Source organism: Papaver somniferum, chromosome 9, assembly GCF_003573695.1.
Source record: "Papaver somniferum cultivar HN1 chromosome 9, ASM357369v1, whole genome shotgun sequence".
Lineage (NCBI taxonomy): Eukaryota > Viridiplantae > Streptophyta > Magnoliopsida > Ranunculales > Papaveraceae > Papaver > Papaver somniferum.
In genome coordinates, this window is record NC_039366.1 from 124,920,829 (window position 1) to 124,936,982 (window position 16,154).

Genomic DNA, 16,154 nt, shown 5'->3' on the forward strand with positions numbered 1-16,154 from the left:
GTTTGGACGTGATTTAGTGAGATTCAATCCCTGAAACTTCATGGGTGGATGTGATTTGTCATAACAAAGCTGGTATGGGTGTTTTTTTCGATCAAATTTGGCTAGATAACCCAAGATATGAAATCAGAGCATCACGGGTTGGTTTTCTATTCCGAGTCCTGATTGAGTGACCAAGAGATTTTCGCGTGGCCGCTGCATGTTGGAACACTTCTGGACAATGACTGGATGCGTTGAGAGTAATTTGGCGTGGGGAAACAGCGTGAGAAGCTAAATCAGGGAAGAAAATATTCCCAAAATATTTTTCATCAAGGCCGAGTTAAGAGAGAATTATCTTGAGTTATAGCGAGATTTCTTGGTGCTACTGGCTATAAAAAGGGTGCTGGTGTTTCATAAAGGGGGAAGGATAGTTTGGGAGAATTACAGAGCACCCGAGAGTCGAGAAGATCAAATTGCAGAAACTCCATTTCTGCTGCTGCAAAGTTGAAGAACACGAAGAACAGACTTACCAGGACAGTCGTTTTCCAACAGTGACAACGACACATAGCCATGGGTCGTATACCTACAGTGACAGCGACTGTTCTCATTTATCGTTCTCTGTAACAGCTGGTTTGTAACATAAATAAGTGTTACAAACCCGATTTTTAATATTTTCTCTCCATTCCATCATTTGTACACCACCTTTGAGCAATAATAATGATTTTTGAGCGTATTTCCAACATGATGAGCGGCTAATTCTCTTACAACCAAGGAAATGAGGAAGCTATTTACGCATGAATAATTGGTAATTATTTATTTTCTCTAATTTATAATTTATAATTCACTCAATCACTGCTTTTGCAGAGTTTTTAATTGTTTGCAAAATTTTCTTCATTAGTTGTGATTCAATTAAATAGGTTGTGCTTTGATTAGATAATTTATGCTTATGGGATACAATTAATTTTTGAGAATTTGCCTGATTATATGTGAATTAAGAAATAATGGACTTAAAAGATAATTAGAGTTTTGGGTTATTTACCATCATTATTCATGTGTAATAGTGGAATCAGTGTCTTGGTTGTTCCTAATATCTTGATATCACTTTATTTGAGTTTGCTATATTATTAGTTTAAAAATTAAATCTAAAATCTTTTGCTTTCACAAGTCTTACAAACCTTTTTACTACAACATTATTGAGTCACACCATTGTGTATCCAACTTGTGTGAAGCCAAGTCCTTGAGTGTACGATTTGCATCACCCACTGCTGCTTCTTCTTATTGAACTAGTGGTTCCTCTACGAATGGAACCTCATGTTATTCTTCTAGTTGTAACTCTTCTTCCACTTCCAACTCTTATTCTTCCGTCGTGTCTTGACTTGGTTGGAGTATTGTGCCTCTTCGAGTAACTATCTCGCACCTTGGATAGTTCCAATCTTTAAAAGCCAGGGAATAGGTACCTGAAAAACAATTCTCACAAACAAGTAAGAAAAACAAAACAAGACACAAAAAGCAAATATGGAAGCAGAAGTGATGGTAAGAAACTAAAAACTTAATAACTAGTCGTATGCCTCCCCGACAACGGCGCCAAAATTTGATCGTCGTCGTATGCGTCAAAAATAATTTCACTTCCCTAAAGTATATGATAAGAAAGAGTTCGTTTACACAGAGAGGAAATTGTAGTTATTATGTATTCAATTTCCTAAAGTAACCAATTGGGGGGATTTCTGATTTTGTAAAGCAAATATGAATTAAATTAAAAGCAAAGTAAATAGTAGAATGTAATCAATGAGAGAAAGATATTGGTCAAGGAGTTCATCTTCTATCTTAAAAGAGTGCTTGCATACATGATTAGAATTACAATTTAGTCTCTTATATTATCAAAAGCCTAGAGAATCAAGAGAGCAAGATAATCTATTAATTTCCCAAATTCATCAACACACACATTAGAGCTGCGTATGTGAATTCTACCTAAAGAATAACCTAACGCCTTACGCTAATTAAGTTCAATTCCCAGGAGCATTAAATTTTGGAAATAGGCTAATTAATGCAATTGTCATACATTGTGCATGACAATTCGGACAAAGGTCAAACTCTACATATGATTACAAGAGTGTATCACTACAAACCGTAATCATATCATGCTCTTGTATTCGGGGTTATCGCTCGATGAAAAACCCTAAAATAACTACGGACAAGGATGCAAGTTCAATTAATTGCCACTTAACTGACCAAACTTCTAAGTCCTATCCCAATACATCAATCATGTGATTATTAAAAACAATAGAGATTTGAATGATAATCAAGAGAGAAAACTAATGCATTAATCAAGCACAAGTTGTAGATATAGGACTACATCCTTAACCAATAATATAAGATTTATCTACTCATAGCTATGGAGTTCATCATAATCAATAATCAAATAAAGAAGAAGAAAGCAAAGCAAACCCTAGTAGCGTAAACAAAAGCGGCTCTCCCCTTAGCTCCAAGAATAATACGTGCCCCAAAAGTTGTAGAAGTCTTCTCTTTTATAGCTCTTCTTGTTCCAAAATTAGGTCCAAGTCTTCAAAGTCCATTAGATAAAAATCCACCAAGGCCATATGTGAGAAAAACCCATGTAGAAATTATCCCAAAAATATGTCGCCGGAAAACTGGATCCATCGCAGGAAGTTGGCCGGAAAAGTGGCCAGAAAAGTATCTCAGGTGACCGGCAAAGTCCACTCGGTCACCGGTAAAACGGGTCAAAGCAAGACCAGTCAACTGAGTCATAACCGAGTCATCTGGTCAACTCAGTCATAAGATGAATCAGCTGCTAGTCAGATAAGTAATGTCTGAGTCAGAGTCTAACTCAGCTAGGCCAATGCCATCTTGCACAGGCTGGTTCATTCATGCGCCATTTTGATGCTTCATTACCTCAGTCTGCACCAGATCCTTCTCAAGCCACTATTCTTCGGCCTCAATTTCATGTCTTCTGTAGTTTCAAAACAGCACATAGTTCCCCCGCAACATCCTGCAACTCCTTAATCCATCAACTATGACAGCCTTCATTTTCACAAGCAACAAACCTTGTTATCATCACCAACTCCTTACAGACAACATCAGCTTACTTCATCACTCCATTTCAGCTGAGTCTTATCAGTCCTGCAGCTGCAACCATTCTGTAGCTCTTCATTGCAGCTACATATACCACGTACAGCTCAAATCTTCCCTGCAATACAACCTAACATTCATCTAAACACTCCACTTCAGTTCCTGCGACGCCAACCATCTCCAGCTGCAGCTGCAACACTTGAATACTGTACAGCCTTTTGCGCCTACAGATTCACTTCACTCTCATCCTTGGCTTCACTGCAAACACACAATAATACCACCACCATATTCTTATCATTGCAGCTTTACACCCCATTGCATCAACCATTCCAGCTTTCCCTGCAATGCACACTAGACCATAGACTACCAATTATCAGTGCAACACATACATCCTTTCCATTCTGAGCCACACCACCAATTTCAGTTCATGTCTCTCGGCAACTTCAACTGCAGTAACAAGGGCAGTATCATCACCTCTCAAAGTTCCTTATTCAGATTTACAATTCTCGGCAACAACAGATCCATCTCCTCCCCAACTGTAATTCCCAGTCCTATGATGAGCAATAGCTTCAACTCCTTTTTTAATTCTGCCACAACTATTTGCTATCAGTTCTAGTTCAACCTACACCCATTAGTTCTTCTCTGCATCAGAACTGCGCCCATTCATCCATTTTCATCTTACCAACAGCAAGCACACACGGACACCAGTTTCTTGTACTCTCAGTAACATCCACCAACTTGTGAAAATTACCCAGAACATCTAGCCTAGCCTGCACATCCCAGTTCAAATCACATACCACCATCATCTTCTCACACACAATCACCACCAGAGACTCACGACACCCTTTTGATCTCTGCCATAAATCACTGATGTTGAATCAAACAGAACCCTTAATTCTACAGCAAACTGGTGCCAGCAACTAGTCTTCCTCGTCTTGATATCGAACAAACCCATTACTGATGTCTTCAATTTCTTCCTTGAAACCCTAATTTCTCCATTGTTCTTCTCCATTAACAAATCCCCAAATCAACAGCAAACCCCGTTAATTGAACACATTGAACCCTACCTTTCTCTTCATCCTCAGCTTCATTTGAATCTTCTCGTTCTGAGTTCTTCTTGAACAACCTCTTCAATTCCTTTACATCAGAGCCTCTTTACATCACAACATCAACAACCAGTGACCCTCTTCTGCTGTAATTTTTGATTCTTGAGTAATTCCAACTTCTCCATTTCACAAACCCTCAAACATTTCCCCCGACAAAAATAAACCTAGTTTCTAGATTAGAAGCAACCTATCTCGACCAGCATCATCCATCACTGCTCAATTGCGTTTAAGAACCAGCTTCATCATCGCTTTCTTCTCCGTTATCTGAGTAATAATGGCGCCGCCTTTCGTCTCTAGATTTCAGGTGAAATGAAAGAGAGACAAACCAATGATTAGAAAACGGATGGAATTTTTAGGTTTGTGTAAGAATGGGAGTGGATATAGCCAACCAGGTGGAGTAGATAAGGGGTATCCAGGATGACTTAAGACACCCCACAAACTGATACGAGCCACCAGAGAATGACAGCTTTTTTTCCTCCATTGTGCTTCCAATAGCACATGCATACGAAATGATGCTTTCGCCTTCTTTCTCCAAGACCTGCTCCAAATGAACGCTTTCTTCCTCCTCGAATTCTACCACCAGCAACGTCTCTCTTACTTCTCAAATATACTTCTTTTCTTCAATTTCTCTTCATCACTAAAGCTGTCGTACTTTTCATTTCAATATCCTCAAAATTTGGTTTTCGCATATAGTCTTCAACGAAAAGAGAGGAATAAAAATCTTTCGCCTCCGAAGAAATCTTTTCCTTATCATAACACATAGAGCCATCAATAAGAATACAGTTAATTTTGCTGCGAGTGTATTTATAAGAAGCAAGTTGGTTCAAATATTTTGTATTTTTTTTTGCATCTCTAGCCCAATTTTTACTTAGCTCGCTGACCCCATTTCCTAGCCAAATTCAAAGTAAGTGAAGCATGTTTGTGCTTAGATTCTTCCCTAGCAACGACCTCATTTGACGATAGAATGATATTATCTTCTTCTTGCAAATCCCAGGAGTTTATATTCTCCTCAACCTGATCAATTTGTATATGCAAGTCTCCCAAACACCTTTTCCCGGCTTTAATAAAAAAATTCAGGCCCTGTAACTTTTTTGCAAAAACAAAGCTAGGTCTTCCGAAAAAAGTTAAATTCTGCCACCACACCTTGAGATTAACTAGGAAATCTGGATGACACAAGAGATAATTGTCTATCCTAAAAGGTTCCTTAAAGGTTAAACCAGAATTGCAACATAACATAATTGGAGTGTGATATGACACTGGCCTTTTTAACCTCATTTGCAAGATAGCGGGACATTTAGCTTTCCAGTCTTCAATTACTAGGAATTTGTCAATCCTAAAAAGAAGAGGAGGTTGTCGAGAGTTTGTCCAGGTATACTTACCTCCAGTCATGGGCAAGTCGATTAGCTCATTTCTGCTTACAAAACTTTTGAAATATCTTCTATTAGTGATGCTACCACCTAAAGTATTTATTTCTGATTGTGCCAAGATAGCATTGAAGTCCCCTCCTAACACCCATGGATCATCAAACACTAACCGAATATCAGATAATTCTTGCCAACACTGCCTGTAATACCCACCATCTGAAGTTCCATAAACTGCAGCGAAAATCCACTGGAAGTTGTCTGAAATATTTCTGTATTTAATAGAGATTGAAAAAGCACCAATTAAATGATCCTCCGTATATAAAACCCCCTCATTCCACATAATGATGATCCCAACAGAATCCCCAATGAAAGGATGAAATAGAAAATTGCAATTACTATTCCCCCAAAGAGATCTAATCAAACCCTCACTTACTGCTTTTTTTTTTTTGATTCCTGAATTGCACATAAAGTAATTTCATTCTTCCAAATTGCATTTCTAATAGCAGCAATTTTATTGTCATCACCAAGTCCTCTAATGTTCCAGTACATTAATCTATGATCCATTGAGAGAAGAATAAGCCCTAGAAGCAGCAATTGGATTGAAACCCTCTCTATTCACAGAATCAGTCAAATATAAATCAGAGACAACATCAATTTTACCTTCCTCCATCATGATTTCCAGAATTGGTGCTTCCTCATCAGAATCATAAGCCCCTAAACCATCATCATCAGCCTCTGACGGAATCTCTATAGTTTGAGTGTTCAAGGATTTTTTGAGGATTAAGCTCCGACAGATGTCTCTCATATTAGGATGATCACAAGGAATCCCCAATTTCTTGTTGATTACGATATGAAAATTGATTTTTTCTCCAAATCAATATTCTCTTCATCTCTGTTATTAGATGAACTCAACTCAACATTAGCTGTTATGTGTAGAATCGGAAGAGAAACTGAACCATATATCTCGTGGAAATTAGGAGTAGTAGAAATCAACGGAGAGAAAGTGTTAAATCTTAAAGAAGCAGAAGTCGAGGATAAATCCAACGAAGCAGACTTAAAGTGATCACGGGATGGTATTCTGCCACTCATGTCCAAAAATTGATCACCTACGCCTGTACGGTTCAAGTCATGGACTGGAGACCGGCTATTAGATGAATTTTAGACCAAGTTCAAGCTCCCGTATCCCTCTCTACGGACCAATGCTGAACCCGAGTTCTTTTTCCTACTAACTGTTATCCAAGGATGAATATTTTCTTCATTATTGCTCGGTCCAGCTAAAGGGCTAACTGAATCCGCAATCGTAGAATCACCCCTTAACCGAGACTCGTTTACCTGATTCCAAACTGAATTTAACCCTTTTAGCACTGAAATATCAGAAGATTTTAGGTTTGAATTCTTTGGAGAAGAAGATTCCGGTGAAGCAGAAATAAAACTGTTATTATGAGAATAATTCAAACCCGATATTTTTGCCCCAGATTGACAATTTTTGACCGAATGGGTTTTGCAATAGGCAACTTATCCGAAGCCTGCTCTTGAATCCACTCAATAGACAACCAAATACCTTCAAACTTAGTGGCAGTTGGTATCAAGCTCAGATCACACTGAACTAGTAATTTACAGCTATTAAGTTTTGTGAAATTTATAGTAGAGGAATGGAATTCAACTAGGTTACCCCAAGGTGTTAGAGCATTTCTCGGTTGAACTCACTAGCGTTGGTTTGTCAAGTTAGTTTTCAATTTTAGTTGCCAAAATGCATTATTGATTTAGTATACTAAAGATAGTTTTAGACTAGATTAGGTCTAAGAAGAGCTACTCTTAAGGATGAAGACTGAAGATTACAAGAAGACATCAACAAGGACTTCATCAACAAAGGTATGTAGTTGTTAGACCCCCGCTTTTTCAATTGGTATCAGAGCAGGCAAACACGCTAATACCTCATAAGTCTGTGTTTGTAGCAATCTGATTTTATGGACAAAAGTGCTATCTCTATAAATGTACCGCCAACCTTCGATGGCACGAACTATTTATGGTGGAAAATTGCTATGTGTGCTTTTATTCAAGCGCGAGATTTTCAATCATGGGTTCGTATTGTTAATGGCTATAATCCTCCATTAGTTACAGTAGACGGTGTAACTGTTGCAAAGGACATTGGTGATTATGATGATCTTGAGATTCTTGCTGCAAAGCAAAATTCTGACGGATTAAATGCTATCATCCATGCCATTACCCCAGTTCTTCAGCACCACGTTACGTGTAGTAAGTCTAAAGATGCTTGGGATATCTTAGAAACCATATTCGAAGGGTATGCCGCAGAGAAAGAAGCAAGGCTTCAAAATCTAGCTTCTGACTGGGAAAACCTTCGCATGTCCGATGATGAAATCTTTTATGAGTTTAACCAAATACTTTCTTAAATAGTTAACTCTTCATATTAATTAGAAAGAACTATTCCGGAGAAAGTTATTGCGAGGCAAAGTTCCCAGGTCTCTACCATCAAGATACGAGTCTAAGAAACATGCCATTGAAGAAGTAAACGATCTTTCTGCACTCTCCAGAAATACTATTTTTGGAAGTTAAAGATCTTTGATAATGAACACGCATCTAGAAAAGAGGTGATTTCTCTTAAAGCTGCAAACAATTCTGAATCCTCTAAAGATATATCTGGTTCTCCAGATTCTAAGGATGTTACTCCACAACAATTTAGAAAACTCTTGAGAGACAGGAAAAAGAGTTTTTCTAAAGTTACAACCTCTCCTAATAATGATGTACAATGCTATAGCTGTCGTGGTTTCGGGCACTTGTCTTCAGTATGTCCTAGCTGGAGTCGTAGACAATCGGCATATGCAGCAGCTTTGCCTAATATTATGATGGACCTGATTATGATCACCAAGAGTACGAAGGCGAGGTTGCATTAGCTTCTGGAAAAATTCTTTCGGATACTGATTCTGATTCCGACGAAGAAGTGTTCCATGTTGATCCAGTTGCTAATAATCTTCTTAAAGAATGTCATCAGAAACTCTCCGAAGCTGAAAGCACCATTTTCAGTGAGAAAGTTAAATATGACAGACTTCGTAGTCGGAATAAAGACTTGCAAGACCAACTTGATTCTATTAGTGCAAGAGATTATCTCAACGAAATACGAAAGCTTAAAGAAGAAATTGCCGAAGGTCGAGATCGGGAAATTGCTCTTCAAGCAAAGCTAGATAACTTGTAGAACATTGAGATGAACTTGTTACCTGATTCGGAACGAGAAGATCTCAAAGTTCAATATGAATCATCCAAGAATGATCTAGTTATTGCGCTTGAAAAGGTCAAAAGGTTGGAAGAAGAAAACTCGAGCTTAAAAGAGAGTTTGTCTAGAAATAGCAGCTCAGATAAATTAACCTCAATAGTGGGAGCGTGTAGAATTCAACGTGGTACACGAGGATTGGGCTATGAAAGAATAGACGCTCCTGGCATTTGCAAAGAGGTAAAATTTGTCAGAGCTAAAGTTTCTTCTTAACCAAAATCTTCCATGGTTGACAAAAGTGAAGTATCTCTACCAACTCCCGATGACGAAAAGAAGAAATTCTGTCAAGATCCAAAGCAAGCACATACACATTCAGGTAACACTAAACATAACTTTTTCCATTATACTAAACATTGCTTTTATTGTGGAAAACCAGGTCACTTGCAAAGGAATTGCAGATTTCTTAAACGAGATAAATCCATATCTGATTTTGTTAAGATGACAAGGTCTGATGTTCCAAACAGGAGAAAAACTGAGTCTCATAATATCAGTTCTTCTAGTATTCCCCCCAAGATGTTTCATAATTATATTGGGGAGAAAAAGAAATACGTTGCTCCAAAATCTGCTCAGAAATGGGTACCAAAGAAGATCAATAAATCAACGAGTGTTATTAAGAAGGATCTCCCAGACAAGAGTTCGACAAGGGATAACATCTTTAAAAGGTATGGAACAGTTATTTGAAAGTTTCAAGGAAGTTGTTAAATTCCTAGAGTCCGTGCATGATTTTGTTTCGAATACCTGTGGTGAGCAAGATTTTGTTCACCTCAACACAACCTGATTGTGTTGGAAGTGCATCCTCACCAATAAGCCCTTGTAAATGCGGTGGGGATTGCAAAAGAATTGGGGCGCACATATTATGTTGGGTAGTTATTGAATATGTGGAACAATTTATTATTTCGAGCTGAGTTTAACTCGCTTACATATTTCTCGAAATATATGTTGGTAAGCTTTCGCTTTGGCCAAGTTCATCTTTACTAATAAGGAAAGTCATATTAAGTTTCAATTACTTGAAAATGGCTTTGACGAAAAATGGTTTGTGAATAACAATCATATAACGTCCTCTAAGAATGTTTCAATGATTGAAATGAGAGTTTAGATTATATAACCATGGAAGGATATAAAAATTGTGTGGTAACACATATGTGTGTAAGTCCTTATTCCTTGAACCAAAGTATGCGTACTTTGCTGCTCAGAAAAATCGGAACTAGAGTCCGCGAACCCAGTCCACGTACTGTCGGAGGTTCTCATCCCGAGAATTTCTGCTGGAGTTTGTGAATTGAAAACAAACTTATTCCGCGTACTTAAGTCCGCGTACCAGTTTGCGTACTTAAGTTGGTTATTTTCTAAAAACGATTATTTGTGAACTTAAACTTATATAAACCAAAGAATGCATAATTGCGGACCGTGGCTATAAAGTTCATGAATAGAGTCGAGTGAATCAAATCGTTTTTGTTTCAATTGTGTCTATTATAAAGATCTAAATAATTGAACAACTCTCTAACTAGTTCATTTGAGTCATTTGAACTAGTTATGGTTAAAATGAATATGGCTAAATACCACGTGCATAATTCTTAATTACCTATCTTGATTTGTGATTGAAATTCTTAAATATAACAGGTTAGAAGCAATAATCAAATCCATTGGATGTTGCTTTTTATTGTCAAAGAATCTTTTTCATACTCTTATGGAAACCATTCTTGGTGTAAATCCTTATGGAAAAGGTTATTCTTCTTTCTAAGCATATCTATTCTTTTTTATACAAGATTGTCTCTTAGAAAAGATGATCACAATACTTGATCTTCATGATTCCTTATTGTATATCGTTACCATGAGATAGTTCTATGTTTTTAGTAAAACGATCTCATGAGAGACTTTCAATGATTGGTTCTTATCTCGTATCTCCTTGTGGGGTTTCTAAAATCTAACATATAAATCCTTCTATCTGGAGTAAGGTCACTCTTGTTGTTCTTTAGGTAATGACAGTTTATGGGGGAGAGTTCTTAATTGAACTTGTGCTTAATTGCCAAATCTTTGTGGGAGTGCGGTTGTGGAATATTATAGGAGTTATCTTGTATCTTTATAAACTCCTTGATGAAAACATTTAGCTTCGGATATATGATTGCATTTAAAAAGTTGATATGTGCTTTGTTTTGGTCATTGAAATGTCTCTATGGAAATTTCATTAGGATCCCACTAGTTTTCGTACCTTTGCCAATTTTATTGACAAAAAGGGGGAGAATTAATGTGTAATTCACACTACAAATACATATGGTTTACGGATCATTATGTTAGAGGGAGTGGTTTCCATGTGAGATGGAGTATTGACTAAGGGGGGGTGATACATATCACCATAGTATTGTTGTCGAAGTTGTGATACAATTGAACTTTGATGTTGTGTAATAATACTATGATGGATCTTCAACAAGTACATGATGAACATATTTGCATAGTTGAAGAACCAAGGAAATCAAGCATGTCGGATTTTGGAGTTGTAATGCTTTTAACAAGTACAATCCATATGTAAATTGGTTTTGTCACTAAAATTGACAAAGGAGGAGATTGTTAGAGCATTGCTCGGTTGAACTCACTAGCGTTGGTTTGCCAAGTTAGTTTTCAATTTTAGTTGCCAAAATGCATTTTTGTTTTAGTATACTAAATATAGTTTCGGACTATATTAGGTCTAAGAAGAACTACTCTTAAGGATGAAGACTGAATATTACAAGAAAACATCAACAAGGACTTCATCAACAAAGGTATGTGGTTGTTAGACCCCCGCTTTTTCACAAGGTTTGCAAATAGCCTCAAAGTAATTAGAGTCTCAGAAATGAAACTGTATGCCTCTAATTCCAATCCATTGATGATTTTCGGCATTTGTGATTTTATTGATATAAGAATCTTCTGGCTTCCGGTGGCGCAAAGTGACCTTTGACCTCCCAATATTGAAAGAAAGTTCTTTTTTAAATAAATTGAAAATGTCTTTAGACTTATCTAGGAAGAAAGCTTGTCTCCCATTGATATTTCTAAGCCCCAAATCCCCTTTCCAGTTGAATTTTCTTAAGATTGCTCTTTCAATTGAGTTCCATCCATTATGAACATTATGAACCTCCACTCCAACTCCAAGAGATTAAGAATCGAACATATCCATAGAGTTATGACTTGGTACAGAACTCGAAGGTGGGAAGTCTTGAGATGAATGATGGAAGTTTATTCCTTCTCCACGATTGTAAATACCACAGCTTGGTTGATAAACAGAAGACTAAAAAGAACTCCAAATTCTTCCTTTAGAACCACTTGGGATACAAATAAACCTCTGTCTGGAACCATTCGAAGTATTATAAGTTGAAATCCGCAGATAATCCCTGTGAGAATTGGATAACATTTCTAAAAGCACCACCACCTGATCAAATCTACGAGACCATTTCCTAGAATCTGAAGAAAGAGATGAAACTGCCTCCTGTGTGGATGATAAAACCAACTTAGAGAAACCTCGGGTAGAAAAATCCAGTTAGAAACTCCTTTGAACATTTCTAAGACTTTCAGATTCTTTGACTTGCCATTAACAACCCAGGATAGTTCAAAAGATTTAGAGGATTTACATTGGTTGATGAGGATTTCATGATAACTAAGAACCAAAAAAGAACTCTACTAATCAATAAATCCCTGCCCCAAGGGGAAGGATCAACAATCCGTCCTTGGACATCAGAGAAGTTCAATTAGCACACTCCTAAACTGATTTTATGAAGATCAAAATGATTAGGAGGTTGAGTTCATTGGAAGGAAGAAAAGAGAAATCTCCATGAGAGAGAAGAACCTAAAAATTTGTGCGAAGTGGGACTTGAACAAAAATTATAAGTTAAGAAAAATATAAAAAAAAATAAATTACAGACGGTTGAAAAACCATGAAAAAAAAATTCCCCAGCCCCCTCATAATGCGCGATCGATGGGTGAGAGCCGACAGAAAGGTTTTTTTTTTTACGGTTTCGACTGCCCGTCTTCAGCAATCACGTGGAGGCTGTACAAGGATAAAACTCCTCTCCCCAATGTTAAAATATTGAAGAAATCTTAGATTTATGTTATAGGGAAAGCTAAAATGTAAAGGGGAAAGCTGACTATGGTCAATGAGTGTTGATTTTTTGAGTAATATAGGTGGAAGTAAAATAACTGAATTACTGTCGGGTTTTAATTGGAAGTGAGATGATATGATCTTCATCTGCAGCTTCTCGAATGCTATGGATACTACTGTCGGGTATTAATTTAATTGAATTATCGAAGCTTCCATGGGAAACACAGGTTTGATTCTTGCAACTTCAATCCTAGTTTTTACCCTTCATAGAGAATGCACGGAACGTACTAAAAACTCAACTTTAGGTTTTGATTTTGATTATTGTAACCATCCATAATTCCTGATTTCTTTTAATATTTTTAGCAAACAATGAACATATTGATTTTGAATCAATAAAAAAAACTTGTATCCATTTATCTTCACAACGACATCTAAAACTTGGACGTAATGTAATCACTTTGGTTAGTCTTGATAATTATATGGAAAAGTAGAAAGATTAATAAACCAGTCTCAATTCTAAGATAATCTTAGAAAAAGAGAAGCACCCAATCATCAAAAGCCAACGAGAATACAGAAAGTGGTGGTGATTAATTAAGCAGTTGCATATTAGTTAGCAAGGAGTTGAAAATTCAATCACTAGTTTGAAAATCTTCCGAGATTACTGTGATCTTCGTTTTGTCATGATCATATACACGCATGGTGGGCCTAAGGGAGTAAGGGAGTGATGGTGCTTTAATGTATTCTTGCAGGGAGAGAAGGACCAGAAGGTGGCTGTTTTTTTTTTGTAATGGACTTAGGATGCGTGTTTAGTTTTATTGATATATTTGATTAGTGTTTTTTCTCTGATGTTGAACAACGACGATCAATAATCATAGGTGAGGTTTTATCTGTGGCTGAAACTTTATGCATGTTCCGTAAGAGAGAGAGAAAATCAATGTGTAGAAAGGGCTGGGATGGATTTCTATTTCCACCCTATTCGACTCATGTTCAATTTATGTTGACTAGAAGTCAGCTTTCCCCCTAAATGTTTTAGCTTTCCCTATAACAATAATCCAATCTTATTGGTTAAAAATGAAGCACACGGGTCGCTGATTACTATAAACTGAGCTTCTCCAATGGTCATTGTGTGTGCTTCCTATATGACAACATAGATAAGACATCATCGATTTATTTTTCCTTAAAATCAGGGAGCAAAAAAAATTCATCTCCGATGGTATTGCATTTAACCTCTTCATTTAATTAGTATAATTTTTATTTTCCATAATTAAGATTTTGCTAAAGCTAAAAATGGTTAGTTAATATATTAAAGTTAATTCAATTAATTAAAAGCTGACTAGGATGGTAGACAATGTAAGGGGGAATGTCTAAAACTTGACATTCTCCTTGACATTGTCTACTCAAAGTCATCTATACATTGGTTTAAGACATCCCGGTTAGAGAATGATTTTAGAGAAAATGGATGTGTATCCTACGTGGATTTTGACATTTATCTCCACACACATGTCATCAGAGAAACTCTAAGCCGTTAGATTATGATCTAAAGAGAACCAAAAACCAAGTCTAAATAGAAACATGTGGAACAAAATCTTATTGGTCAATAAAGAAGCATACGGATTGCTTGTTTGTATAAACTAACAAGTTCTATCAACCGTTGATTATAATCTAAAGAGGACTGAATACCAAAAGTCTAGATAGAAATCCATTTCTCGAGCTCAGTATAAATAACCAGCAACCCAGACCAGTTTGATTCACAAATTCTCTTCCATATCTCAAAGATTCACAGAAATTCTCTCACTTTCAAAACCCTAGTTTCAGAATCATTTTAGGTTATCAATGGAAGGAACTGCAAGTGCAGATGTTGTTAGCAAGGGAGGAAGAAAAGGCGGTGATAGAAAGAAAGCAGTAACAAAATCTGCTAAAGCCGGATTACAATTCCCAGTTGGAAGAATCACTCGCTTCTTGAAGAAAGGTCGATATTCTCAGCGTGTTGGTTCTGGTGCTCCCTTTTACATGGCTGCTGTTCTTGAGTATCTCGCTGCTGAGGTAAAAAAAATCCTATTTTCAGTAGTGTTTTTCTTCATGTTGAGTCTGGATTTTGTAATTTATTTTGATTTGTGTTTTTGGAATTGGGTTTTTAGGTATTGGAATTATCCGGAAATGCTGCAAGAGACAACAAGAAATCGAGAATCATCCCAAGACATTTATGTTTAGCAATAAGGAATGACGAAGAATTGGGGAAATTACTTGCTGGCTTTACAATTGCTAGTGGTGGTGTTCTTCCTAACATCAACTCTGTTTTGTTACCAAAGAAGAGCAGAAAGGCTGAGGCAGACAAACCCTCTACTCAAAAATTTCCAGGAAAATCTGTTGCTTCTAAATCTCCTAAAAAGTAAAAATAGGATCTAGTTACTTAGTAGTAGTGCTCATAACTTATTTGGGTTTAATACTCCGAACGTGTAAGTAATGAAATGTAGGATTTTTGGGCTCTAATGTTGTAATGAATGCAACATCTCTTCTTCAATACATGTTCACCTTAATCAAATTTATAGTGTTCATTTCCGGTACAACTTCAGACACTTGTAATGACTTTACGGAGTGATCTGTTGTGTTTATTGCCAATGTTTGACAGTGGCAGAGGCTATACATCGACTTTGAGCTTCTTTGCATACTCGCAAGGTACTGACCCTAGTAAAATGCCTATTTCACTTCTAATTCCTCTGTGTTATGGCTGTGAATCCGCAATAAGGACACCATAACGCTTTAGAAAAGACACACAAAAATGCAATAATGTCCAAAATCTGACAAGAAATCAAGAATTATGCTGCAATCAAGGATGCATGTTTCTAAACCTGGAGATGAAGAAAAAAAACACAAAATTGGTCAAAAAGACCAAAACACAAAATTCCTGGGTGAAATAGATTCTTAGCTTTTGATACTGTTTATATAGCCAAACATCAGAAATATACTGTTTATATAGCCAATTTGGATATTTGGCCCAGGAAAATTAAAATAAAAAAATATGTCTTACCTAAAATACCCCTAACCTTCTAAACACTTCTTTTCAAAGAGAATTTATTTCTCTTTTCAAAACCTCCCCGTCCCGGCAGAGCTCGTTTATTCCTCACCTGCAGAATTCGATCAAAGTTTCAGAGCTCGTGTCTTTTTCAGATCTGGTTGATCAATCATGGTGATTAATGATTGTTGAATAGTTTGTTGAATCGAAGTTTCAATTGGAGTTTCAACTGTTGAATCGAAGTTTCATCTAATAGCGT

The 16,154-nt window shown here is 36.8% G+C and overlaps 1 protein-coding gene across 1 annotated transcript; it reads left to right on the forward strand.

Moving 5' to 3' along the window:
- The first annotated feature begins 14,649 nt into the window (after window positions 1-14,649).
- On the forward strand, window positions 14,650-15,403 carry LOC113314051 (histone H2A.1-like). The gene is made up of 2 exons (XM_026562829.1): window positions 14,650-14,925; window positions 15,021-15,403. Exons 1-2 carry the CDS (start codon window positions 14,716-14,718, stop codon window positions 15,273-15,275), a joined length of 465 nt encoding a protein of 154 aa, XP_026418614.1. The 5' UTR covers window positions 14,650-14,715; the 3' UTR covers window positions 15,276-15,403.
- The last annotated feature ends 751 nt before the right edge of the window (window positions 15,404-16,154 follow it).

What these genes read in the sequence shown, in the direction of transcription:
- LOC113314051 (XM_026562829.1), top strand. Translation starts at nt 14,716, where the DNA reads ATGGAAGGAACTGCAAGTGCAGATGTTGTTAGCAAGGGAGGAAGAAAA. An exon ending in TTGAGTATCTCGCTGCTGAG is followed by an intron (nt 14,926 to 15,020) that starts GTAAAAAAAATC and finishes TTGGGTTTTTAG; the next exon opens with GTATTGGAATTATCCGGAAA.